Here is a 25,240-nt window from a genome sequence, read left to right on the forward strand (position 1 = left end):
CGTGTCGTATTTTACTTAATCTTCTCACCAACCCTATGAAATAGGTACTATAATAACCTTGATTTCACAGGTGAAAAAATTGAGACCCAGATAGTTGATTTACTCAAGATTAAGCAGAGAACTGGGATACAAACCTCTACATATCTGATGCTAAATAAAGCCTTTGCTTCTTAAAAAAAAAAAATACAGCTTTATTGAGATACAATTAACATATGTATAATTCAATGGCTTTCACCAGAGTTGTGCAATCTTCACCATGATCAATTTTAGAACATTTTCATCAGTCCAAGAAGAAACCCTGTTTATTAACTGATAAATAAAAATGTGTCATATCCATACAATGGAATGTTATTAGGCAAAGAAAGAAAAATGAAGTACTGATATAAAAGATTTTTTCTTTTGTCGCTTCTGCTTTTGGTGTCATGTCAGAAAAAACCATTGCCTGACTATGGTTAATAATACAGTATTATATACTTGAAAGTTGCTTAGAGAAATCTTAAATGTTATCACTACACACACAAAAAAGGAAACTATGTGAGGTGATGGAGGTCTTGACTAATATTGTGGTAATCATTTCCCAATATACACATGTATCGAATCATCACTGTACACCTTAAACTTACATGTTAATGTCAATTATATCTCAATAAAGATGAAAAAAATGAAACCATTGCCTAATCTAAGGTCCCAAAGATTTATGCCTATGTTTTCTTCTAAGATGATATGGTTTTAGCTCTTATATTTAGGTCTTTGAAGGTTTTACTCTTAGCCACTATTTTGCATGTGAATAGACACAAATACATTCACAACCCAGAGAGAAGGGGGACTGTGAGACACTTGATAAGTGGAATTTGTAGTTATCTCTGGATTTTAATATGTGTTTCTCCCCCTCAACTATCCTTATAATTAAGAATTAAATCAATTGGTCAGGTCTTGAATATATTTTAAATCTTGGTGTACAAAAGCACCATATATTTCCATTTCTATAACTCTAATTTAGGTCTTCATCTCTTTACCGGTAGGGTATTTCAAAAATCTTCTAAGTAGACCAAGTTCCTCTCATACAACTTATCACCCTTCATTGAAATCAGTTGCTTGTTTTAATGTATGAGGCTATATGACAGAGACTATGTCTTTCCTTTTCACCTTCACCTCCTCGGCACCCAGCATAGTGCATAGCATCCGGTAGGTGCTCCACAAACCATCGTGGAAAGGAAGGCTGCATGGTCTATCTCTAAACCCTTCACCTGGACCAAACCCATTTTACAGCTTGTGGCCAGATTAATATTATAAACACTGCTCTGATAATTTCACTCCCTTGCTCAAAAATCTTCAAGGACTCTCTATTGCTTTCTCAGAAGCCTAGCTCCTTTGCGAGGCATTCCAGCAAGGGCTGTCCCTAGCATACCCAGACTTCGTGTCACCTGACCTTGCAGTACTCATAAGCGTCTTCAGAGCTGATCAAGCCTAAGGCAAAATCCTGTCACTGTCACTTGTTAACTGCTTGACTACAGTCACAGTTGCTTAAACCGTATAAGACTTAGTTACCTGACCTGTGAAATGGGCACGTGGATACCCACTTTGCAGAGGGCATTGTAATGGATTGCAAATAACATATTTAAGCACCTGGAACATTGCAGGGACTTGATTTATGAGAGTGGTCATTTGCTCCTGTCGTAGGATTACCAGATTTAGCAAATAAAAATTCAAGACCCCAGTTAAATCAGTTTCAGATAAATGACCAAAAAAAATTTAGTGTAAGTAGATCCTAAATGTTTAAATTTAACTGAGCATCCTGTACTTTATGTGGCAGTCCTATAGCAAGTCTCGATGACACCCCAGTCTGCAAGCATGTGTCTCCTCCGTCTCTGCTTGAAAGTCCTTCACTGTACTTTGCAAAAATCTGACACCCCTCTGAAGGCCCGGCTCAAAGACTGCCTCTCTCACAGGTCTTCTCCCGCATCTTCGTACAGTTAGGATTTCTTCTTCCTCTCCACCCCAAAAATGCAAAGAGGAGACTGATTACGTGTCACTTAACACATACTTCCTTCCATTCTGGAGATGTATGCCCTGTGCCCTATTCCCCAGAGCCTAGAAGCCTCCTGAGCACACAGACCACATCTGGTATGCCCCTCCGGATGAGCCCTTTAGCAATCCGTTAAATAAAAAAAATTTAAAAAAATTAAAAAAAAAAAACAAGACTTAATTGTGCTAAATCAGGGCTACTTTCTACTTTCATTTTCAGAATGGACACTCTCCTGTAAATCCTGGAATCAGTGGCACATGGGCATCACTGACATATGTGGCTTTTCAGAGACTTAATCTGAAACCTTCCAATTTAAGAGAAAGAGAAGAAATGTTAATCTTTTTCTTCTCTGCACAAGGAAGTGGGAGTTTGGGGGAAAAGAAAAAAAGAGACTCAGCATTGGCAACAACTGGTTACAAAAAAGAATAATTATTATAGCATTAAATGAATACGTCTCCATGTGAACAAAATTCTCTTTTCTCGCATCACAGGCAGACCTGTATTTCAGCATCTATTTGAGTAGGGTTGTACTGAAAAGCAGAAAAATGAAATCTCCCGGGCACTATTTGCCAAGGGATTTGCTCCCCTCCTTTGTCTGTTCTTCTAATCCTGGAATGGCTGAGAGCTGCCCATTTTGTCTCTGGGTTCAGGCGGAAGAGAGAAATCTTTTTTCCAAAATAACCTATAAGATGCCTGAGCTCCCTGAGACAGATTTGGGGGAGGACAAAGCAATTGTGTGGGCATTTTATGAACGGTGTCTGGATCGGGGGCCCTGTCATTTGCAAGGCATCTGCTCTTGCCATTTGCACATCTTAGGGTAATCCTCTATCGACTGCTGCCTCACGCTCCTTCCTGCCCACTTAGACTGTCCCTCCCCGCAGTGCCCTCTGATGTCAGGCCCACTCTTTTACTGCTCTAATTCAATGGCTTCTAATTGGATGCTGTGCCTGGCTAATGGCTTCTACCCAACTGCAGGGCTGACATTTACTTACTTGATTTCCACCCCTCCCTGTGCTCTCTGGCCTCCTTTGTGAGCAGAGTTTAAATTAGGCAGGATTTCAGATCCAGTACCTTTTTGTATTTCAGCCTGGGCTCTTTTGGGGGAGGGGCGTGGCTGAGTAAAGAAGAGCCTTGGAAATAGCCTCTGGGCTGATCAATCCTGACACCTGCAGATAAACCCAGCTTTGTGACTTATCTGTATCCCCAAACCCCAGCTGACTCCGGGCTGCCTGCCTTTGTTTGCTTTTTAACCCAGACACTAATTTCAACTGGAACATGCTTGCTTTATTTCATCACCTGATATCAGACCACTGCCAAAAAAAGCCAGTGCTTGTTCTCATCATCAGGAAGGTCCCAGGCTGAAATTAGACATCCTCATCACCAGGATTTCATGCTCAGAACTGTAATTTAGAGCTACCATCATCTTAATGGCTAGCCTCGTTGTTGCAATCTCAACTTATTCCCTTTCCTTCCCTGTCCCTGGAGAGATGAGGGAAGTGATCCTGAATTTCACGTCTGAAGCGTTTTCACCGTACCACCGTCCTTGCATTGGTCTCTTAGCCGTGTAACCCAAACAAAACAAAAAAAAAAAGAAGAGCCAGCACCCCCAAACATTTGCTTAGATGGATAACCACAGATTAAGTTAAAAATTATTCTCAGATTATGGATTATAGAATTCATTTATTTCTGGGCATCACCCCATAGGACGAATAGAGACAAGCGTTCTTCCCTTCGGTTTGGGGCCATTTGGCAGCACGGCTGCCATCTCCAGCATCGCCCAAGCAGCTATCGCTTAGACAAGCTGTTTGCTCGTGGTCTGTAATCTGTCTCTAGGGATCAGTTTTACTTGATTCTTAATTATATTCTACTTTCCATCCCCTCCAGTCCCTTTACACACACACACACACACACACACACACACACAACACACACACACACACACACACGCATGCACGCACGCACAATTCCTCTTTAATTGGGCTGTAGCAGTCTCTCTCAGGCGTTTCTAATGCAGCACACAGTTCATTCTTGGGCTGTTCTGATTGAGAGCTGTCTTCCTGGGCCAACGCTTCATTAGTTGTGACAGCCTGCAGCCTATGGTCACCATGCCACCCTGTTCAGGGGCCAAAGTGCAGCTCAGGGTGGGAGTGAGTCTGGAAGACAAAGGAATGATTATGGCTCAGAGGCAGTGCTGATGAAATGGCTCCTGGAACAGATGTCTAAAGCAAACGAGCGCAGTACACTTTCTTATACCAGATTATGAAATTGGGAGCTGGGTTAATGAAGACAGCTCAGTTACCCAGGTGTTGCCTCTGCAGCTGAGAGATTGATGATCAAGCCTCAGGAAACATCCAGAATATCTGAGTCTCCATAGGTGGCCCACCACCTATGAAATCAACATGGCGTAGGCACGAACACCACTCTCTACCCAATCCTTCTCTTTTACTTCTGGTGTTCACTCTGCCTTTCCTCTCTTCCTGGGGAGAAGGCCAGGGAATAAGAAGGGAATGAATATTTCCCATGTTCTGGACACCTATGTGATGTGCGTGGTTATATAAACTTATATAAAAATCTAAGTGTAATCTACATGCAATAAAATCCCTAGTTTGATGGTTTCTGACAAACATATATACCCTGACAACCACTACTCCTTAAATATAATCTCATAATTAATTCTCACATCGAACCTTCAATTTTATAGCTGAGGACACAGAGGACCAGAAAGATTAATAATAATAGCAATAATAACAACAAACGCTATGAGCCAGGCACTGTTTTAAGTACTTTATACATATTACCTCATTTAATCCTCCCCACACCATCAGTCCCATTTTGCAGATGAAGAAACACACTCGAGGTCTCACAGCTGAACAGTTGGAGTGGGGTTTCTGGTGCTCAGTTTACATTCTTACCTAACAGTACCTTCTCTTCGGAGAATAATAATAATAAAAATTCTACCTAGTTAGAATTTCTTTTACTCCAGAGAGTCAGTCCCCCCAAAACAGAACTCAAAGTCATAGAAAGCAGAAGCCACATGTGCTCATTTCTGTGAGGCCTCCACTTGCTTTCTTTAAGCTCTAGGCAGTGTGCTCTACCTCATGGACAAAAGAGGTCGGGCTGAAAAAGCAGCCTTATCAAATAAAATGCAAGGAGCACAAAATTTTAAAAAGAAAAAAAAAAGCAGTCTTGTTTTGTTACCCCTTGAAACACTGGGTTTTTCATCTAAAAAACTTCTGCGAGCCATCTCCCCAAGCAAAGTGATCCAGATAATGCTGACACTCTCACTGTTCATGCAAAGGCAAAAGTATGGGGCGGCTATTTGGGACAGTGATACAAAAAGGTCAACCCACCCCCTGCCTTTTACCCATAGCCCTACCGCCCCCAAGGGGGAAACCTGCAATTATTAGATTGGAGCTGAATTGGACATTTGCCCTTTGCATGAATGCCCTGGCAGCATCGCAAAGGACAGCCCTTTCTCTCTCCCTTCATTCTGTCCCATCTGGTAGAGGAGTCCAATTCCTAAATTTTCTTTTTGTTGGTTAGTTTCCATGGCAGTTATTGTCTGTGTATGTGTGTGCCCGCCCCTCACCCTCTCTCCTTATTTAGCAGGGCCTCGCAGCTGAGGCAGTGGAGATGCCAGGGCTCTGGTAAGCTGGCTGAGATCCTCTTGGTGGGGGTCATGCCTCCTGGAGCTTCCCGGCATTTGGTGTGGTGCCCTCTGCAGAAGGCAGGGCTCTATCTGAGTTCATTGGCCAGAGAGAGGCAGCAGTAGTGGACTCGCAATCCTAGGGGAAGCCCCGGGGACCTTGGAGCCCCTGCCAACACAGCCCCCAACCTGTTCCTAGGAGGAGCCTCCAGCCAACCCCTGCCCGACCCTCTCCAGCCCCCTCCTCTCCTTTGTTTTTTGGCAGAAGATCACCTGATATCCTTTTTCCCTGGTCAGGTAAGTTTTCTTTCAATCCATCTATGCAGAGTGTCATCTTGGCATTCCTAGTGCCTGCTGCTGGGGAGACAGGCAATGGTGTTGTGAGAAGACCGCTTAGCCCAGGCAGACTGGCCTGGGAGTGGGAGGCGTGAGCATCTCTAAGTGCCTTTCTTTCTCAGTTGGGCCTCTCTGGCTTTGCAGAGAAAGGTTCCTTCCCAGCTGGCTCAATCCAGATCATTAACTTCAAGATCACTGTCTCAGGCACAGACAGACTGACCAACACACAGCCATCACCCCGAGACAACTTCTGGCTTCTGGTGTGAATTCAGATCAACTTGTTAAATCTTAACTATGTACAAGTTGCTGTGCTTGGCTCTGAAGGGGTTGCAAGAATGACACACAATGCAATTCCTGTCTTAAAAATGCATACCATTTGAAAAGAAAGACGACATCTACACAAATGGGTATGCAGACTCTGGAGTCAATCAGGCTGGATTTGACAGCCTATTTTGGCCATGTGACCTTGGGCAGATCACTCAACCTCCCTAAGTCTCAGTCTCCTCATCTGCAAAACGGAGATAATAATAGTGCCTACTATATGGGTGAAATTATACACACACACAATTCCTCTTTAACTATTATTACTATAATTAAATTTGCATGAAGTTCAAATTATATAAAATATGTGAAGAATCTGGCATAGTGCTCTAAATATCAGTGGTGGTTATTATCATGCAAGGCAGTCCTGAGTGCTAACACAGGTACAAATATAGTTCTATAGAAATATGGGAAAGGTTGCTTTTACCTGCAGGGACAGCACTAGGCTCCTGGAGGATGCCGAGGCTGAAGGATGAATCCGATTTCAGCCAGCAGGGAGGAGTGCATGCTGCAGAGAGCACCAAGCCAAAGCGTGGCGGCAGGAAACGAGAGGCCTCCTGGGTATCAGTGCTAGAGCAGGGTGACTGGAGGCCAGGCATGGAGCCTGCTCGAGAGGCTGGGCTAGACTTTGGTCTTCCATTCTTCTTGGCTCCCATCAACTTGAGGACAAAGGCAAACCTTGGGTTGTGACACTGTGAATACTGGAGTAACCAGCTCAGCACTAGGAGGGGTGTGTATGTGACATTTTAAAGAAACCCAGGCTGGGAGTCCCGAGACCAGGGTTCTGGTCCTAGCTGAGCTTCCAGTTGAACAAGGTGCTAATCTCTTCACCTGTTCTGGTTTGTTTTCTCACTTGTGAAGTAGGAATAATAAATCAGTTTGTAAAATACAAAGCACAGTTCTTCAAGATAAAGAAGAATTAGTGTATCATCTGCAAAGCTCTGGGGGCAACGCATAGGAATAAATCATTTAACAAAGACCTAAGAAAATCATTTAGGGCAACACCTGATTCATAGTTGTAGTTGAATAAATGTTCTCTCCCATAATTGTTTGACTGACTCATGCATTCAACAGATATTTCTGGAGCCCCCACTGCATGGCCAGGCATTAGGCTTGGTGATGGGAAAGAGTGTTGACTAAAAGAGGCATTGACCCTGCCCTGAGACGCTTATAAGCAACTTGGGGAACTGGTAATCTGAGGGTACCCCTGTGCCCCACACTGGCTGGCTTCTGACTTTTTTCAAGGATTATTGTTGTTGAACATTTATTTTTCATTGATTTTAGGCTCCCAAGACACACCCCCCACCCCCCACCCCGCCACGGCTCTTGCGAACACCTCCTCTCTGCCCTCTGCTGGTGGGAAGTTGTAAAAGCTTTGCAGTAAACAGCTCAATATTCATTACTCATAAATACCAAGCATTCCTGCTGCTTTCCATCACCCCTGAGACGAACTGAAGTGCCTTAATATTTAAAGAGGAATGAATTTGTAATTAGCACCTTAATGTTATATCAGAGCCATTCCGGAGTTATCCTATTTAAATGCAAATTGAATCTTCCCGAAGGAAAGCTAATAAGTGATGAAAATAGATAGCAAGAGATGAGGAAGCAGGCAGGAGGAGGGTAGTGGTGCTGATGTGGGGTTGTCACAATTGTCATGTTGTTGACTTGCTGCCTGTGGCCCACACTCCCCGCACCCAAAAACCAGGCTCTGAGCCTGAGGTGGAGTCTGGGTCCCTGAAGTCTGAGTCTCAGTTCTCCTATCTGTTCAAGGGCATGCCCGAACCCTCGGCCATTTGGGTGGGTCCCCTCTGGGCTTCAGGAGGTCATCTGAGAAGCTTGGTGGCCTGGAGAGGATGAGGATATGGGCTTTGGCATCAGATAGACCTGAGTTTGACTCCAGAATCCTCTTCTGATGAGCTATAAGAGTTTGAGCAAGATTCCTAGTCAATCTGAGCCTCTATGCCTCAGTGTAAGCAGCTATTGGTGCTTGTTCCTCTCAAGATTGCCGTAAAGACTATGTATAAACAGAAAATGTGCCTGGTATACAGTAGATGCCCAACAAATGTTACTTTCCTTCCATTGTCACAAGCTATTGCTATGCCAGCCTAACATGTCAAGATAAGGGAAAAGCAGGTTGTCAAGAAAAAGATGATATCCCTCTTCACCTTAAAACAGCCTAAGTTGCGGGGGCGGGGGGGGACAAACATTTTCTGTAAAGGGCCAGATAATAAATATTTTATGCTTTGAGGGCCATACACTCTCTGTTGCAACTACTCCACTCCACCGCCGTAACGGGAAAGCAGCCACAGACACCACGTAAATGAATGAGCATGGCTGTGCTCCAATATAACTTTATTTATAGACACTGAAATGTGAATTTTATATCATTTTCATGCATCCCATTATATATATACATATATATATATATTTTGGATTTTTTCCCTAATCATTTTAAAATGTGAAAACTGTTCTTAGATGACAGGCTGTACACAAACAGGCGACTGGATGGATTTAGCCCCAAGTCATCCTTTGCCAACCCCTGCCCTAGGGTATTGCAAGAGGCCTTCACCTGTGATTTGGGGATGTCTGAACCAAGGAACCTCTCAGAACATAACTCCTGAGGCTGGGACCACAAAGGAGGGATGACATCCAAGGAAGTGAATAGCCCTTTCTGGGCGAGGATTGCTCAGGACAGAAGGACACACAGGATCCCTAGTGTTTCTGCTGAGGTGCATGAATGAGGCTAGGGTGTGAATAGAGGTGTCATTCTACTTCTTGCCTAGTGATGTCCAGGGAAAGGCTGATAGCTCTTGGGCGCTAAGCAGGTAGCCACATTCTCCTGGTGACAGGCTAGGAGAGAGTGCTCAAGGGGAGAGTGCCCTGCTTCTCTCTCAACTGGCAAAGCACGGCAGGTTCCCCGGGGCTCCCAGACTTCCCTAGTGCATACCTGCCTGTGCTGGGTGGGGTGCGTGCCAATGAGGTAGGCCCTCCGATTCACCTAGTGCTTGGCCTGTTTCTCCCCTTTCTGGGCTCTCTTACATTTATTCTTAAGCACACACACAGCCCACTTGCAGCCAGCCCATCACGCCTCCCCCCTTCTCTTTCTCTAGCACAGAAAGAACCCAGGTCACCACACCAGATGGCAACCTAGCTGCTGTGGCAGATTGCCGATCTCCAATGCGAGGCAAGAGTTAAAGCAGGGCGCTGGATGATGCCTGCTTTGCAGTCCCTAACCCCTCCTTTTTAATGTGCCTCTGCCTGGTCCCTTCTCTAGAACCTCTGGGGAGGAGGGCATGTGTGTGTGCACGTGTGTGCATGTGTTTGTAAGTGCGCATGCATGAGTCTCTGTATGTATGTGTGGATGTGTGTGTGCGTGCATGTGCGCGCGTGTGTGCGCGCGCATGTGTGATGTGAAGAAGCACCAGAGGAGAAAGGGAAGAGGTGAGGAGAGACAGTGCCAGAGCGAAAGCCACTCCATACCTCTGTAGAGGTCCCGACCACGGTGGACAGGCACCCATGGAGAAACGTGGGCTCTGGAGGTGAGCAGAGGCACAGGGTGAAGGATGAGGCTGCTCCCTTAGGAGCTGCCCCAAGGTCTGGCAAGAAGGGAGAGGCAGAAGAAGGCTAGGACCTCTCAGGGTGACTTCTCTCACTTCTCAGTTTTCTAGAGGCCCCAGGCTGAGAATCATCTCAGCCCAACTTGTGAGCCGCCGTCATTCCCTTCCTTGCTCCATAAAAGGGCCCAGAGCCTATGATCCCACTTGACATCAGGTTCAGACAATACTGGGTGCCAGCAGAAAGGCAAGAAAGGAGATTTGGGCCATGAGAAATCCTCCCCCTAAGTAAGCCATGATGATCAAATAGAAGCCTAGTAAATGTTATCAGGTGAGCAATATCCACCTGGAAATAAGGGGAATCTATAGGGAGTGGCCCCTTTCCTGGGCTGGGATGAGATGACAGCATCACAACTCGAGCTTTTGTCCTCCAAATAAAATAGTTTTGCTAGGATGAGGGACTCCAGCAGGAGGTGAGCAGGAGAGCCTTTGTTCAGCCTTTTGTTTAAGAAAGGCCTTACCACTGGGCCTGCAGAGCTCCGTGGGATTGGGCTGTGGGTCCAGGGCTCCTCCCCCTACACCCCACACACGGAGTCTGCCAGCAGGAGAGCCAAACTCCCCCCCTACCTCCCCCTCTTCCCCAGGGCAGGCACACACCATCCATGAGAGGCAGGCAGGCCCATCTGCCAATCAATCTTTGCTGCGGATTTCCCAGCCGGAGCGGCGGGCCAGCGTGTAAATCATTCAGAGCCCTCTCTCAGCTCTGCCAGGACATGGAGCTCTTTTTAATTAAGAAGAATGGAGGATGCTGCTGGATCTGGAAATGGCAATATTAACTTACTAGTGGGCATTTAAAGAACTGTGTTTGAGTGATCCACTGCTGCCTTCCCTGGCCTGTGGCCTCTGCTCTTCTGCAGAGCTGCGCAGGTCCCCACAAAGTCTCTGCTATCCTCTCCATTAGAAGGGGTGGAGGATTAGCCCCCACAGAGGCCCTGTGCCCAGCCTGGTGACCTGGGACAAATGGACCTGGGACATTTTTGCTTTTAGAAGAAGAGCCAGAATTGGAAGCCTCCTGTCCTGGCAGCCTGTGGGAAAGCAACAGGGACCCCAGAAATGTCAGGCCCCAACAGGAAGCGTGATTAGGCTTCCAGGTGAGTGCCCAAGGTCTACAAGGAGCCAGACCAATAGCAACAGCTGCAGCTGTCACAAGGCCCCTTGTCCTGGGCTAACTCAAGGGAATGAGAGGGGTAGCAGCAACACCTCCAGGGGCGGGACCCCAGTGACTGGACCTTGGGTAGCTGGCAGTGCCTATGAGAGCCGGTGGGGGCAGACTTCTGTGCATATGCACTACCCAGAAAAATGTGAGCATGTCTGTTGTAGAATCTGTTGCTTTGTCACTATAGCTAAATGATTCTTTCTCTAGGGCTTCCTGCTCTGTATGCCCTTAGAAGGAAAGAATACTCCAGCTGGGAGAGACCTCAAACTGCTGTCTTCTTCCTCTTCCTCCCTTCCAATTTCACAGGCACAGAATGGATATGACTTGCCTGGAGGTGCAAAGCCCAGTTAGGACAAAATGTGGGCTGGAACAGAGGTCTCCTGACTCTCAGTCCTGTGTCTTTTCTATTTCTGGTATCTCCCAGGGGAGGTGACACCCCAGCCTCTCAGCTCACCTCACCTCATATGGGCGTTTGAATTTTCTGATGCTCCTAGGCAGGAAATTCTTCCTCGTTTATAACCCAGATCCTCAGGCTTTAATATAAGCCCATTTCCTTTTACAACTTCCTCAATAAACATAGGATCTTTTAGAGAAGGTTTCCCTTCCTTCTGTCATGATTGTCTTATGCATTCAACAGCAGAGGAGTGTGGCTTCCCCATTCTTTCTTCCCTAAATTGTGCAACTCCTGAGTCTGAAAAGCAAGATGAGCCCTTCCCCTCACTCCACCATCCCATGCCTGAAATGCACTTTCCAATGTCCCGTTTTTGCCTAAATAGGCAAGAAGTTGCTCACAAGTGGACAGATGCATTCCTTAACTGGTACCCATTGAGTCCCTCTTGGCTCCAGACATAAGCTAGGCTCTAGAGGAAAGGAGGAAAAGAGAACAGGGTGGGTAATTGAAGGAAGGTAGCTAACTCAACTCTACTTAAAGCCACATGGTCAGAAGGGGGAGCCCTACTGTCTGAATTCTGCAGAACCCCACATGGCCACCCCAGGGTGCCATGTGAACAGATGTAGATTATGGTTCTGACTGCTGGCACCTGCGTCACATCATCTCCAATCAAGTCCACTTGAGCCCTAAATCCCTCCTCTGGGCCGAGGTCAGGACTGGATGGGAGGAGGCCCCAGTGAGGCTCTCCCATGGGGGGAGGAATTTCTTCTTCCTTGGTCTGCGGGCAGCCTGAGCCCTAACTGGGTGAGCCATCCTCACTGCCCACCTCCGGAATATAGCTTCCAGATGTGGAATAAGGAGGTGATTATCTAAGGGAAGGTCACCAGCTGTTCTCCAGATTAGAATGACATTAGGCCACAGAGGAAAAGGTTTCTGTTCTCTAGGAGGAAAGATATCCTGTTCAACACAGAGGCCCCAAAATAACTGGCATCAGGAGGGTGTGGGCCCTAGTAAGGTGCCTACCTTGTGAGGTTGGTGTCTGCTGGTCAGGTGCACTGGCCCGATCACACACACTCGGAGGTATGGAAACTGGCCATCACCATGGGAGAGAGAAGACCTTGATAGGGTACCTAGTACCTGCCCAAGAACTACGCCCGGCATCTCATCCTCCCACAACTCCAGAAAGTAGATTTCCTTCTTCCTTTCTTCACAGACGAGAAACTGAGATTTAGGGAGACAGTGACTTATTCAGTCGCACAGCAAGAGAGTAGCCGAGCCAGGATTTAGTCCAATTCCAGAGTCCACATGCTTCCCTGTTCCCACATGATCTGTGGGGCGTTGCAGAAAGAGAACTACAGAGAGAAGGGGATCTCAGCCTCGGGGGGCTCCAGGTGGGTCCCTCCAGCCAGCATAGGAGCACAGAGGGCGTTCCGGCAGCGCCCAATGACAAGAGGGTAGTTTAGTATTTCTGTGAAGGGAGAAGGAGCTGCCACAGGAGCGAAACTCCCCTTCCCCCAAATGTGCCCTACGCTTGGGATTCCGCCAGTCCCTTGAAACCCTACACACGGTGACTCCGTCCATGGTCTGCCATGGAGGGACTCTGCCTGGTTTACTGGGAAGAAGCTGCCCTCCCACCCCAACACCTGACTTCTTCATAACCTACCAGAGTTCGGTGAAGTCAGGCGCCTGCTGAATAGCCAATAAACTCAATCGATACTGAGTCAAAGTGTGCATTTTACTGCATGTCGATTAGACCTGAATAAACCCCAGATGCAACTTTTTAATAAAATACTGAGTGACTTTTTCTAGGGCTGAGCACCCCTCAACAAGTTTGATTGATGCATCAACATCACAAAAATAAAGACTCCAAAGTACCAACGGCTTAATCTTTAGAGATTTTTATAAACTTTCCTTCCCCATTTCCCAACCCTCCCAATGCCACCCTGTAAACAAGGCAAGAAGTCAAACACTTTTTAAGAAAGAGAAATCCAGGCCCGATGCAAAACAAGGTCTTAGAGCAAGAGGATTTAGACTTGACGTGAGGAAGAAATTCCTCACAGGGAAAGTAGTTACACACTTGAATGGGGAGTGGGGTGTCGGCGGTTACTGGATCCCAGCCTCAGCTTGGCATTCCTTAAAGCCCCAGCTTGTTGCAGGAAGCCCAGGCATGGAAACTGCAGGTGACTCAGAGAATCTTAAGTGGTGGTTGCTAGGTTACAAGCTTCCTCAATGCTTACTCAATGTAAGAACTAAAGGATGTCACCTGGCTGGGAGGAAGAGCCGTGGGGGAAGGAGTAGGGGGATGGAGAGAAGCCAGGACTTCCAAAAGAAGCAACTAGGCCATGGCCTAGAAGCCATCCTGTTCTTAGTACTTTTCCAAGGGTCTGAATCCCTAGATCTCATGGTCCTCGTGGAGGGTGGCACTTGCAGGATGTGAGTATTAGGTAAGCGGCCTATTCTGGGACTGGACTCCAGTCCTTTCCCGGCTATGCTGCCTGGCATAGCCAGTACGGCAATGGGAACATTTTGGGGGTCTGGGCTCCTTCCCTCATTGTAATTGGACAAATTACAAGCCAGTAGCCAAGTGAGGGTGGAAAAGCTTGATGTCCTTTATAACGAACAATTCCTTCGTTTGGGATTTAACTGCGATAAAGTGAAAGAGCATTGAACATGGAAGTCACAAACTAGACCCACCCTGAGCGGCTTGCATGATAAGTCAGTTACTTCATTTCACTAAGTCTCAGGTTCCTCATCTATAAAAAGTAGATACCTGCTCTGGCGACCTTTCCAGGATTGTTTTAAGATGATGAGAAAATGGATGCACAACGGCTTAGTTTAACTCAACAAGCTATGCAAATGTAAAGTAGCATGGAACTCTACACCTGCTTACAAAGCCGCTCCAGCGGAGGGGCAGGTGCACAAGAAACCTTGCCTCACTGCTTTGGTAGGAGGCTCAGTGGGCAAAAGAGGCTGAAGATGGACCACAACACGCCTCTTTGAGGAAAGTCTATGGATGTCAATCTTCCTAATTTTGTGAACACAGTTCAAGTTGAGGGTTAAGGGTTTGTTCCCTATTCCTCTGGGCATATTGTGATACCTAGGGAAAGAGGAAATATTTGGTGTTCCCGTGAGACTACATTAATTCAGACCACATTCTTTTGGAATTTGTGAGTTTTTACCGAATAGAGAAAACAGAAAACCACTGTGAAGGTTCCATAGGTGCTTACTCTATAAGTAGAGAGAATTCAAACTAGAAAATAATGGTATCTCTAAGACAAGGACTTGAGATATTAAGGTGGGCCCACTGTGAATTAGGACTTCTGTTTCTCACAGGAAGTCATTTGTAAGTAGGGAGCAAAACGTTTGTGCTTGTTCTCAGTTTCCGTTTTCTTGGTTTTGTTGACGGTAGTTGCAGTAATGATATTAATAGTGATGTACCAGGCCCTTGCTACGTCTCAGAAGCTGAACCGAACATTTTACAAATATTGTTTCATTTAATCTTCACAAAAATCTATAAGGCCGTATCCATACCATGGAATGCTACTCAGAAATAAAAAAAGAATGAACGATTGGTACAGGCAACAACTTGAATGAATCTCCACAGAATTATGCTGGGGGAAGAAAAGCCAACCTCAAAAAGTTACATACTGTATAATTCTATTTATATAACATTCTTGAAATGACAAAATTATGGAAATGGAGAACAGATTAGTGGTTGCCAGGAGTTGGGGAGAAAGAAATGGGAGAGAAGTAGGTGCCGGTATAAAGGGCGACGTGCAGAATCCTTGCAGTGATGGAACTGTCCGGTATCTTCCCTCATCCATTTTCATATCCTGGTTGTGATATTATCGTACCATAAGTTTTGCAAGATGTTACCCTTGAGGGAAACTGAGTAAAGAGTGTTCTTATAACTGCCTGTGAATCTACAGTTTATCTGAAAATAAAAGGTTAATTAAAACAACAGAAAGAAACTGAGGCTGAGTCCTTAAACAATTTCAGAGTCAGAATTCAAACCCAGCTCTGTCAGACTCCCAAGCCTGAGTGTTTCGAGATTTGGCTATCTTCAAGTAGGAGGAGCACCCCATAGGCCTTGCAGTCCCAACAAAACAGGTGACCATTGGTGTCAAGGGCAGCTAGATTAGTTACTGGGGACTACTGTCCTGAAAAGGCTATCAGAGAGTGGCTTCAAAGAATGATTTGGCAAGCCCTGTGGGTTGGTGCTCCTGAGGGCCAAGATTGTGTAAACGGGTTTCCCCTTCTCAAGGTGTGTGAAGAAGTGGGGAGGGTGAGAGACAGCCTGCGTGTCTGTCTAGGTTGGTGTGTCGGCTTATCCGTGCATTTGTCAGTTTCTCTGGGGGGGGTGGGGGGGCATATGTAAGCTACGCATGTGTGCAGGTCGTTGTATACGTTGTTTGGGTGCACCTGTGTCAGGTGTGCGTGGGTCACGCCCACATCACTTGTTTATATTAAGTTAAACCATTTGATAGTAGCTCCCCAAAGCAAAGCTGACTAGGGAGCCAGCCTGTCACGAATTGGATCTGTGTACTGTAGATAAACTGGGTAATTGGACTCTCCGCCTCCTCATCCAAAACAAACACTCACAAACCGCCCACCCCCACACTGGAGAGAGTCTGGTTCCTATCCGTCATCTGGGTACTTGGCTCTAGTGACCCTGTAGGCAAGGTGAGCATCTTCTTCGGGCCCCTTCCCTCCCCCGCGGGGGCTGCCAGGGCTTATGTAAAGAGGTCACCCCGCTTCGCCGCGGGGCGCACGCGGATTCCTGCACAGGTGTGGCGGCGGCTGCCGGTGGGGATGCGGGGAGCGGGCTCGCTGGCCTCCTCCCCCGCGGCGGCCCCAATTCTCCTTCCTGCTGTTCATTTATTCTCCTCCTCTGCATGTCTGACAGCAGTGTGCGGACTGGGTAAGGACAGAGCGCCTATCCCCAGCTCCCTACGCCGCCGGGCGGGGGCTCCAGGCTCACGGGTGATGCGCTGTCCGCGGCTCGCGCGGCGCTGCTCCGCCTGGCCGGGTAAGTGGTGCGGGGGCGGGGGCGGGGGACTGCGAGGAGGGGATCGGGGTGGTGGGAGATGTGGGCGCCGAAAGGTGTTAACTCTTTGCTTAGCCGCGAGGCAGCTAGAAAGCCCCCGCCCCCTGCGCCCCCGCAGGTTTCCGACCAGCGGGCGGGGAGGGGTGAGGGACAAAGCGGTACAGGGCGTGATGTCGCCGCGGGGTGGTGCCCTCGGCCGCCGGGTCCTCCCTTTAAAGTTAGCGAGGGGCTGAGAGCCCGTCCTACTGCTAGCGCCAGGAGGCCGGGGTGCGTGGCTCGACCACCCCTGATTTGCCGCGTTCCTCCCGCAGGGCCTGGCGTGGACACCGCGGGACCGCTGAGTCTTGAGGGACCGTGAAGCGCTGGCCGGCGTCGGGGCCCTGGCTGGGATCCGGCGGGAGCCGGTGCACAGGAGTGAGATGGAAGCAGCAAAGGGGAGCTTGGAGTAGCGGGCGCCTTCCCCCCTACCCCAGGGCTCGCACCTCCACCCGCGCCCTAGCGCTCCGCGTGCGCTGGGGCGCGGCGGGCGGGGCTCTGGGGGCTGCCATGGAGGTGCCCAACGTCAAGGACTTCCAGTGGAAGCGCCTGGCGCCACTACCAAGCCGCCGGGTCTACTGCTCCCTACTGGAGACCGGGGGGCAGGTCTATGCCATCGGGGGATGTGACGACAATGGCGTTCCCATGGATTGCTTTGAGGTCTACTCCCCTGAGGCCGACCAGTGGACCGCCCTGCCCCCCCTGCCCACAGCCAGGGCTGGGGTGGCTGTTATCGCCCTGGGGAAGAGGATCATGGTGATCGGGGGTGTGGGCACCAATCAGCTGCCCATGAAGGTCGTGGAGATGTACAACATCGATGAGGGCAAGTGGAAGAAGAGGAGCGTGCTGCGCGAGGCCGCCATGGGCATTTCTGTCACTGCCAAAGGTGAGCGGGGCCAGGCCTGAGGGCAGGCAGAGAGAAAGGAGGGCGGAGGGGCACGGGAGAAGGGATGGGAGCCAGAGCTGAGCTGGGGGTCCACCGTCACATTCCTGATCCCATTTGATCCTTACAGTAGACACTAAAACTAGAGACCTTATTTTACAGAAAAGAAAACTGAGATTCAGCAAATGAAGTGTTTAGTAATTCCATATGATGCCAAAGCTCCACTCCACCAGGCTGCTCCCAACAAAGTGGGCAGGCTGGACCAGAGGGGAGAGCAGAGGTTTAGAGCAATGGCTCTGCCGACTCCTTCGTTGAGTAGAATGATGGAGCCTCCCACCCACAACACCCCGTCCCCTGAAATCTGCTTTGCACGTGGGACCACCTCCAGACACATATCTGGGGTCCTGGAACTATTCACTCACCTTGTCCCATCACCAGGCCCCACTGAGAGGCTTTGGGACCTGATTCCAGGGCCCTCTCCCCACCTCTAACCTCCTCTTCTGCCTCCTAATCTTCAAGATACTGATGAGTGGAGACCAGAATGTTCCCGAGGGTTGTGCTCCTACAGCATCTTGCCCAGGTTCACTGAGTTCTCAGTGCATGCCAGTGCTAACCGCACGGTTTTGATTCTCATTTCACTTTCCCCAAGGCCCTACTTTCCTTTTCTTCTAGCCTGGAACAGCCCAAACATAGAGGGGGCCCTGAAAGATTGTTTTTGCTGAAACACAAAGGGTTTTATGGGACATGGTCCAACAGGAATCAGGAGACTCTCAAATTCAGAAAGGCTGAGTGCAACCTTCCCACCCTCTCTTGCAAAACCACCCATCTGCCTGCTGGGTCTACTGTAGAGCAGGAACCAGTATCTCCTGAGCACAACCCTTGGCACAGGTCTCTAGGTCCCAGGGAGGAAGGAAAAGGGCAGAAAATCTGGTCTCTGCCCTCAGAAACCCTGGTGTGACGAATGAAAGTGATCAGAAAGAAAACTCTAGCCCAGAATCCCTCAGGGCAGAATGGCCAGCGAGGCCTCCACAAACTCCCAATAAGAAAGATGGATGGATGGATGGCATGGAGGCCCCTGGGGACTTAGAGAGGGAAAGAGTACTCCTTTATCCTCAGACCTCAATAAATGATGCTAAAAGATTAAGAACTAACATTTATTGAGTCTTTGCCATAGGTGTTTTATATATATTAACCCCTTTGATCCTCAAAGTCTGTCTGATGAGTTAAGTGCGATTATTATCCTCATTTTAGAGAAAAACAATGGGAGGCCCAGAGAGGTTAAATAACTTGCCCAGGGTTACATAGTAAGTGATGATCTAGTCTATGCTCTTAACTATAGCCTCGAATGGGTTCATCGATTAGTTTAATAAGCATTTATATGCCTGCATATCAGGCATTGTACCAGACGCTGGGGCCACAGATCAACAAATTCTCAAGGATCTAACAATGTATTGGAAGAAACAGACAAAGATTATTTCAGTAACATATCGTGACTAAAGTGATGCAGGTGCCATGGGAAGCATTGAGCTGGTGTTCTCAGCCCAGCTTTGTGGTTCAGGGAATCGGAAAGGATGAGTGGAGAGAACTAGAGGATCCCCAACTGGAGGCGCGTTTCCGGTGCCTGGGATGGGAGGGGTGGAGCTTGTGTAAGGTAAATTCATTAGCAGGTCTCCTCTCACAGCCTCAAGCTCGGGTTGGGATTTTTTTTTTTTCTTTTTTCAGTAAGATTGGAAAAAAGGAAATAGTACTCATCCCTGAAATACTCTTGAAGAACAAAGGCCTCTTAGAGCCAGAAGTGGTGAGGACTGGCTACTGGGAGGCAGGAGTAGGTTCCTTGAAAAAAGAGGGCCGTGTGTGTGTGTGTGTGTGTGTGTGGCAGCAGGAGGCTGTGTCCTTGAGAGGCTACAGGTGGTACTGGGGTGAGGCCCAGGGAAACATGGATGCTTTGCAAAGCCACCAACAGCCAGAAGCAGTAGAGCATGAGGAGGACCCTTCTCTTCTCAGAGTGCTCAGCTCACTGCCTGGGCAGGATTTCTTAAAGGGACTAGTTTCCTCTCCTCTAAGCCTCACCCTTATTTACCCGAGCCCTATCTCACTTAGTGCAGGGTGCCTCCTGGAGCACACAAGCTTCCCAGCGTATGAAGGAGGATGGCATTCTCTCCTAGGGATGGCAGTAAAAGAAAGAACCAGCAGCAGTACAGTGTCCCACAAGGCCAGTGACAGCTGGACTGACCTCATTTCCAAAGGCTTCTGCTAGGTCTAGAGAGTTCCAATCTGGGAACGGCTGGACCAGGCCACTACTGGAGGGTATCAGAGGACTACCTCTCCTCTTTTGCATCCCCTCTAGCTGTCCAGGAAGGAGGAGAATGGAGGAGACAAGGCCTGCGAAGGGTTGCCCAGGTCTAGACTCCACTGCAGTTTACCCCTGTGCAACGCTTAGTTTTCAGACTTAGCCAAGGGCTGGACACCAAGGAAGGCTAAGGCATGCAGGCCTGACATGGCTTCAAGAAGACCCAGGCTCAGCTACAGCAAGGACTTTTAAATGGTGCCGTCCGCCCCACTGACATATACATGGCTCACGCTGGCAGAGCGGTGGTTGAGAACCCAGCCACTGGTGTTCAAGGGGCTATTAGCCTGGCCATGGTAGGCGATGAGTACTGATGGGTCTGTCTCACGGTGTCTGTGAGCTGAGCAGGGGTTGCATGTGGCCTTTCTCCTTAGATTACCGAGTATATGCAGCAGGCGGGATGGGCCTGGACCTCCGTCCACACAACCACCTTCAACACTATGACATGCTCAAGGACATGTGGGTGTCGCTTGCACCTATGCCCACCCCGAGATATGCTGCCACCTCCTTCCTCCGAGGTTCCAAGATCTATGTGCTGGGTAAGGATAGTTCCTCTCTCCTTCCCTTGGGTCACTTCCTATGGGAAGCGGTGCCTGTGTGTTGCACATCTCCTTGGCACTAGAGGGTAGGCACACTGCCCCTGTTGTCAGGGATTTACCCTTCTGTCCAACACCCACCCTGCTCTGGTCTCCAGGGGGACGACAGTCCAAGTATGCGATCAACGCCTTCGAGGTCTTTGATATTGAGACTCGCTCCTGGACCAAGTTCCCCAACATTCCCTGTAAGCGGGCCTTCTCCAGCTTTGTGACCCTAGATGACCGCTTGTACAGCCTGGGAGGCCTGCGGCAGGGCCGGCTCTACCGGCAGCCCAAGTTCCTACGGACGATGGATGTGTTTGACATGGAACAGGGTGAGCTGGGTGCCCCTGGCTGCCAACCTCCCTCTGGCTGACTCCCCCCTCCTTACCTCCCTCCCCTCTGTCCTCCCAGCTGGGTGAGCCTTTCGGAAGTCTGAACACCCCTGTCATTCAGGGCTGTTCTTTGAATCAAACTCTTTTATCTATACAGGGCTCCCTTTGGTTGGTGGGTTGTTTTTATCAAAGCCTTTTCCAGCTATTGTCTCTTCTCGCAACATCCAAGCAGGGCCAGGGGAACGAGGGCTTTTTCCTACTTTTACTCAGTGGAGAAACAGAAAGATCCTGACCCCTATGCTCACCGCCTCTAGCTCTTCACCAGTTTAAAGCTTGTAAGAACAGAGGTAGAACAGGTGGTTCGTTGTAGAGGATTATGGTTCCTTGGACTGCAGCAGCGTGGGAGAGGGTAGAAGTCATGGAGAGTGTCATTCAAACAGCAGGTGTTGTGTACGTTCTGAGCACAAAGAGTAGATGAAGTACAGACGTGCCCAGGGTGAGAGCTATTTGGGACTCAGTGTGTATTTGGGGAGGGGGAAGGTTTAGCATCTATCTAATTCTCTCTACATGTATTCCGCCATCGTCTATGGCCTACAGGGGGATGGCTGAAGATGGAACGCTCCTTTTTCCTCAAGAAGCGGCGGGCAGACTTTGTGGCTGGCTCTCTGAGTGGAAGGGTCATAGTGGCTGGAGGACTTGGTAAGGATGAGCTTTCAGGCTGGTACTGTTGTTCTGGTGCTTGGTGGATCCTTGGCACTCTGCACAAGCAGGAGGAGGTGCTGGCACCTTGCATTCTGCCTTCCTATTGCTTTATTCTGAAGAATTCAAGACACTTCTTCCTCCTAGCCTGGACTTCACATATCCACATATGGGCCCCAGATGTGGTCTTTCTGTCCTCTTACACAGGGCACACTGAGACCTAGAGCACGTCAGGGACATACTGATAACCATGTAACACAGGGGTGCTTTGCATAGATCCCTGGGGCCTTAGTCAGGAATGATGGAGGTAAAAGTGTGGCAGGGACTGACCTTGGTCCTTTTCTCTGACCATCTCTTCTCCCTGGATACCCAGCTCTATCATGGAATAGGAAAGCAATCTGATCAAATATGTTAGTCCGCTGAGTTCAGGGATTGCTGAATTACCCCTCCCAGAGATTCATGGTATTTTGAAAGCAGGACCCCAGCATCAGCAGGGGAGAGATATATGAGCAGTGGGCTTCCGGGCACCCAGAGTTTGCTCAGTGTGGACCAACTCCACGGGCATGTGAAAGGAGCATGATGTGAGCTAGACCACACAGGCCACTGCTTAGTAAAAGGCCGTAGTGTCTAGAAACTTCTGGTAAAAGCAGCAGATGGAGAAAGAAAGCTTCTGGTGAAAGGATGAAAAGACAGAAGGTAGGAGGGGCAAAGTGGCTGTTTGACCAAAGCTACCTGGCCCAGGGTAGGGAAGGGGCTGTTCCAGCCGAGGGAGCTGAGGTTGCTTGGCTTCTGCCTGTGAAAGAGAGGGAGGCGGGACAACGGTGGGGCACGGGTTGGTGGCTGGACGCCTTTGTAAGGTCCCATTTCCTTGGCACTTGCAGGGAACCAACCAACTGTCCTGGAGACGGCAGAGGCGTTCCACCCAGGGAAAAACAAGTGGGAGGCCCTCCCGGCCATGCCCACACCCCGCTGTGCCTGCTCCAGCATTGTTATCAAGAACTGCCTCCTGGCTGTGGGGGGTGTCAACCAGGGTCTGAGCGACGTAGTGGAAGCCCTGTGGGTCTCTGACTCCTAGCTGTCCCCGCGCCCAGCGCCTTTGCCCTGGACCAGATCACTCGACTCTTGACAAGAGGAATGGTCTTGTCAAGCAGTTTGGACTACTTCCCAGATGCCAGCTCTTGTCAGCAGCCAGTGGGGCCAGTCCCTGGGGCTCTAAGTAACCTCCCTCCACCTCCTAACCCTACTGATCCTAGGAAACTAAGACGTCTCGAAGACTCCGCCAGCCCCAGTCAGAGTTCAGCTGACCTCTAAGGAGAGTCCTCACTCACTGCTCATGCAGAGAAAGGCACAGGAGTCTCCACTACCTCCCCCTCCGCGAGTCCCACCTCTCCCCATCGCCAGAGCAGCAGGTAGGCAGGTAGGGCGGTTCTGGTCCAGAGGACGGGCAGCTGCTGCTGTCCTTTCCCCAGCTCTCAACTAGTTCAAGGGTCTCTTAGGATGGAAAATGGAGAAGGATAAGCAGGGGTTCCTAATATCTCTCCTCTCCCTTGGTCTACATCCCTTCCCCATCTGGTGGTCAACTGTGGGCCTGCCCTGGATCTTCCCTGGACACCATCTACTCAGCAAGAATTGGCCTTAGAGCTAGAGGTGGCTGCATTGGAAGGGCGATCGTGGACTGGTCCAGGTCAGCAGGCTTGGCCTGGAAGGACCCATTGCCTTTCCAGGGTCTTTGGTGGGAATGTGTTGCTGGGGAAGAAGCAGACTCCCAGCCTAGGCTCTGCTCCCCACTCCTCACTCTGTTGCTCCTTCTGCTACCCCTCCCCACCAGAGGCCTGGCCCTTTTGTCACCAATAGCCCCAGAGTGTTTCTGTGTGAAACCTTCTCATTTACACTGTGGCATCGAAATCCACAAAGGATGGATTAATTGCACTCTGGTTAACAGCAGCAGCACAATGATTAAAATCTATATTCCTATCTTCTCTAGCACCCTGGTGCAGGGGTGGGGGGGACATGTGTCTTAATGGGTGGAGGGGATCCTACAACAGTCCCTCTGGTATTCTCAGGCTAAAAACAGCCCCAGGTGACCGCCTGTTCCTGGCTCTTCCCTCTGAGGAAGGTTCCACTTTCAAACCAGCAGTCCCCCACCGTCCCCTCGCTCCTAGTAAAACCATGTGACTTCCTTCCCGTAGCATTGAGATGCCCGTATGTTAGTAGAAGGTCACATTCAGCAACTGGCTTCTTCATCAGGTTACTCCCCACCATCTAGCCTCAGTCCATTCAGCTGAACCTCATTTCTGTCCGGCCCAAAGGAGAAAGGGAATTGCTCGCTGATTTAAAAACTCGAAGAATGTACCTTCTCTTAATGTGCATAGCACCTCTTCCTGATTCCCGGTGAGATTTTCAATCTGTGCTAGCACCAGGGATACAAATATGGAAAAAAGACCCATCCAGGAAGCATTACAGGAGGGGCGGGGTGGAGAGTGTCAGGTAACCTGTCCAACAAGGCAGGAACAGAGGAGGGAGCACCTGTCTCCATTTGAGGGTCTGGGGGAGCCTCCTAGAGGAAACGACTCCTCTGCTGAACCTTCACGGACCAGTGGAACCTGGGTCCTTAAAGGATAGGTTTTTTTCTCCCTTCCCCTGGTACATGCTCTTTGCTCTTTACGTGGGCTCTAGAAGGGCACCGCCCCCTGCTGGCCCAGCCTTGCCTTCCCACAGAGCTAGAGGCATCACGTGGCCAGGGGTGCCCCCCTGGTGAGCTGACTGCAGAGATGCCTTTTCTATTGATCTTGAGTATCCCTGTTTCAGTTCAGCCCTCTGAGGTAACTGCTAGAAAACGGGGCTGGAGGAGCTGCAGATACTATGAGGGTGGAACCGCGCGTTAGTGGATGCTGTTCCACAATCCATCCTGGTCTGAACGGATCCCCGTTCCACTTCCATTTATGCACCGCCCCCACCGCCCTCCCTGAGAAGGGTGTTTCCAAATAGGGGTCCCCCTAAGCCTCAGGAAGAGGGGAGGGGCTCCATGTGCACAAAATGGCACCAGATCGTGGATGAGACCGCAGCGTTTTAAAATGGTGGAACCTTAGCGGTACAGCCAGCCTCAAATGTTCTTCCCGTTATGAGAATGGGGGCTTAGCCACGGGAACCTGTGCAGGCCACTCAGGGCTGAAGCTGGTGTCTGCTGAGGACTCACTTCTTGGAGGTTCATTCTGGGAGGACTTTGGGGGTGCCTCACTGAGAAGCCAGGGAAATAAGGGAAGGTCAGTAGCAAACCTCCTGTCTGTACCTTATGGGGCCATGGAGGCGGCTCAATCGAGTTGGATGGTCTGGCTCCAGACCTCATTCCCCTCCCCACCACAGGCTTTCCCATCGCTGTCCACCCTGGGAAGGTCCTGCCCGTTTCTCGTCTTCATTTCCCAATATTCAAAACAAGATCAGCGATGATACCATCACACAAGGTGGTGGAGCACATGCTCCATCCTCAGATCAACTCTGTGAGGTAAGTAGTATCATCCCATTTTGCAGATGAGAAAACTAAGGTTCGAAGAAGTTATATAACGTCCAAGGTCACAAGCTAATAAGTAACCAGGTCTGATTCCAAAACTTGTGACCACCGTACCATATTGCCTCAAATGAAATAGCACCTGAGAAAGTCGGGGAAAGTCAAGAAAATCAGTTGCCCTGTACTAGGTAAGGGGTTCTGGTGTCAAACCTGGAAGGACGGAGACTTTGGGTCCCAAGGAATGAGTATGAAGATCAAGGAAAGATTGGGAAAGCCTCCCTGACATGAACTGAGCACAGAAAATTCCTAAACTTATATCCCAG

At 49.2% G+C, this 25,240-nt stretch overlaps 1 protein-coding gene and 1 long non-coding RNA gene across 5 annotated transcripts in view; one reads left to right on the plus strand and one right to left on the minus strand.

Annotated features, from left to right (window-relative positions):
- Nucleotides 1-3,689: 3,689 nt before the first annotated feature.
- LOC111747283 overlaps nt 3,690-25,240 on the minus strand; it is a 30,056-nt gene continuing 8,505 nt past the window's right edge. Inside the window, exon 2 of the long non-coding RNA XR_002783472.1 lies at nt 3,690-4,179. This is a non-coding gene — a long non-coding RNA (uncharacterized LOC111747283). The remainder of the gene's footprint in view (nt 4,180-25,240) is intronic.
- On the plus strand, nt 8,776-23,386 carry KLHDC8A (kelch domain containing 8A). 4 transcript variants are annotated; one of them, XM_011372993.2, is made up of 7 exons: nt 10,538-13,934; nt 16,397-16,519; nt 16,849-17,459; nt 20,178-20,342; nt 20,498-20,713; nt 21,311-21,412; nt 22,294-23,386. In XM_011372993.2, the coding sequence occupies exons 3-7, from the start codon at nt 17,084-17,086 to the stop codon at nt 22,485-22,487; spliced, it is 1,053 nt and encodes a 350-aa protein (XP_011371295.1). In that variant the 5' UTR covers nt 10,538-13,934; nt 16,397-16,519; nt 16,849-17,083; the 3' UTR covers nt 22,488-23,386. The 4 variants fall into 4 exon arrangements, with proteins under 4 accessions (XP_023394047.1, XP_023394045.1, XP_011371295.1 ...); XM_023538279.1 differs by lacking the exon at nt 10,538-13,934 and adding an exon at nt 8,776-9,058 and having other exon boundaries at nt 16,400-16,519; nt 21,311-22,411; XM_023538277.1 differs by having other exon boundaries at nt 10,536-13,934; nt 21,311-22,411.

Source organism: Pteropus vampyrus, unplaced genomic scaffold (genome assembly GCF_000151845.1).
Source record: "Pteropus vampyrus isolate Shadow unplaced genomic scaffold, Pvam_2.0 Scaffold217, whole genome shotgun sequence".
Taxonomy (NCBI): Eukaryota; Metazoa; Chordata; class Mammalia; order Chiroptera; family Pteropodidae; genus Pteropus; species Pteropus vampyrus.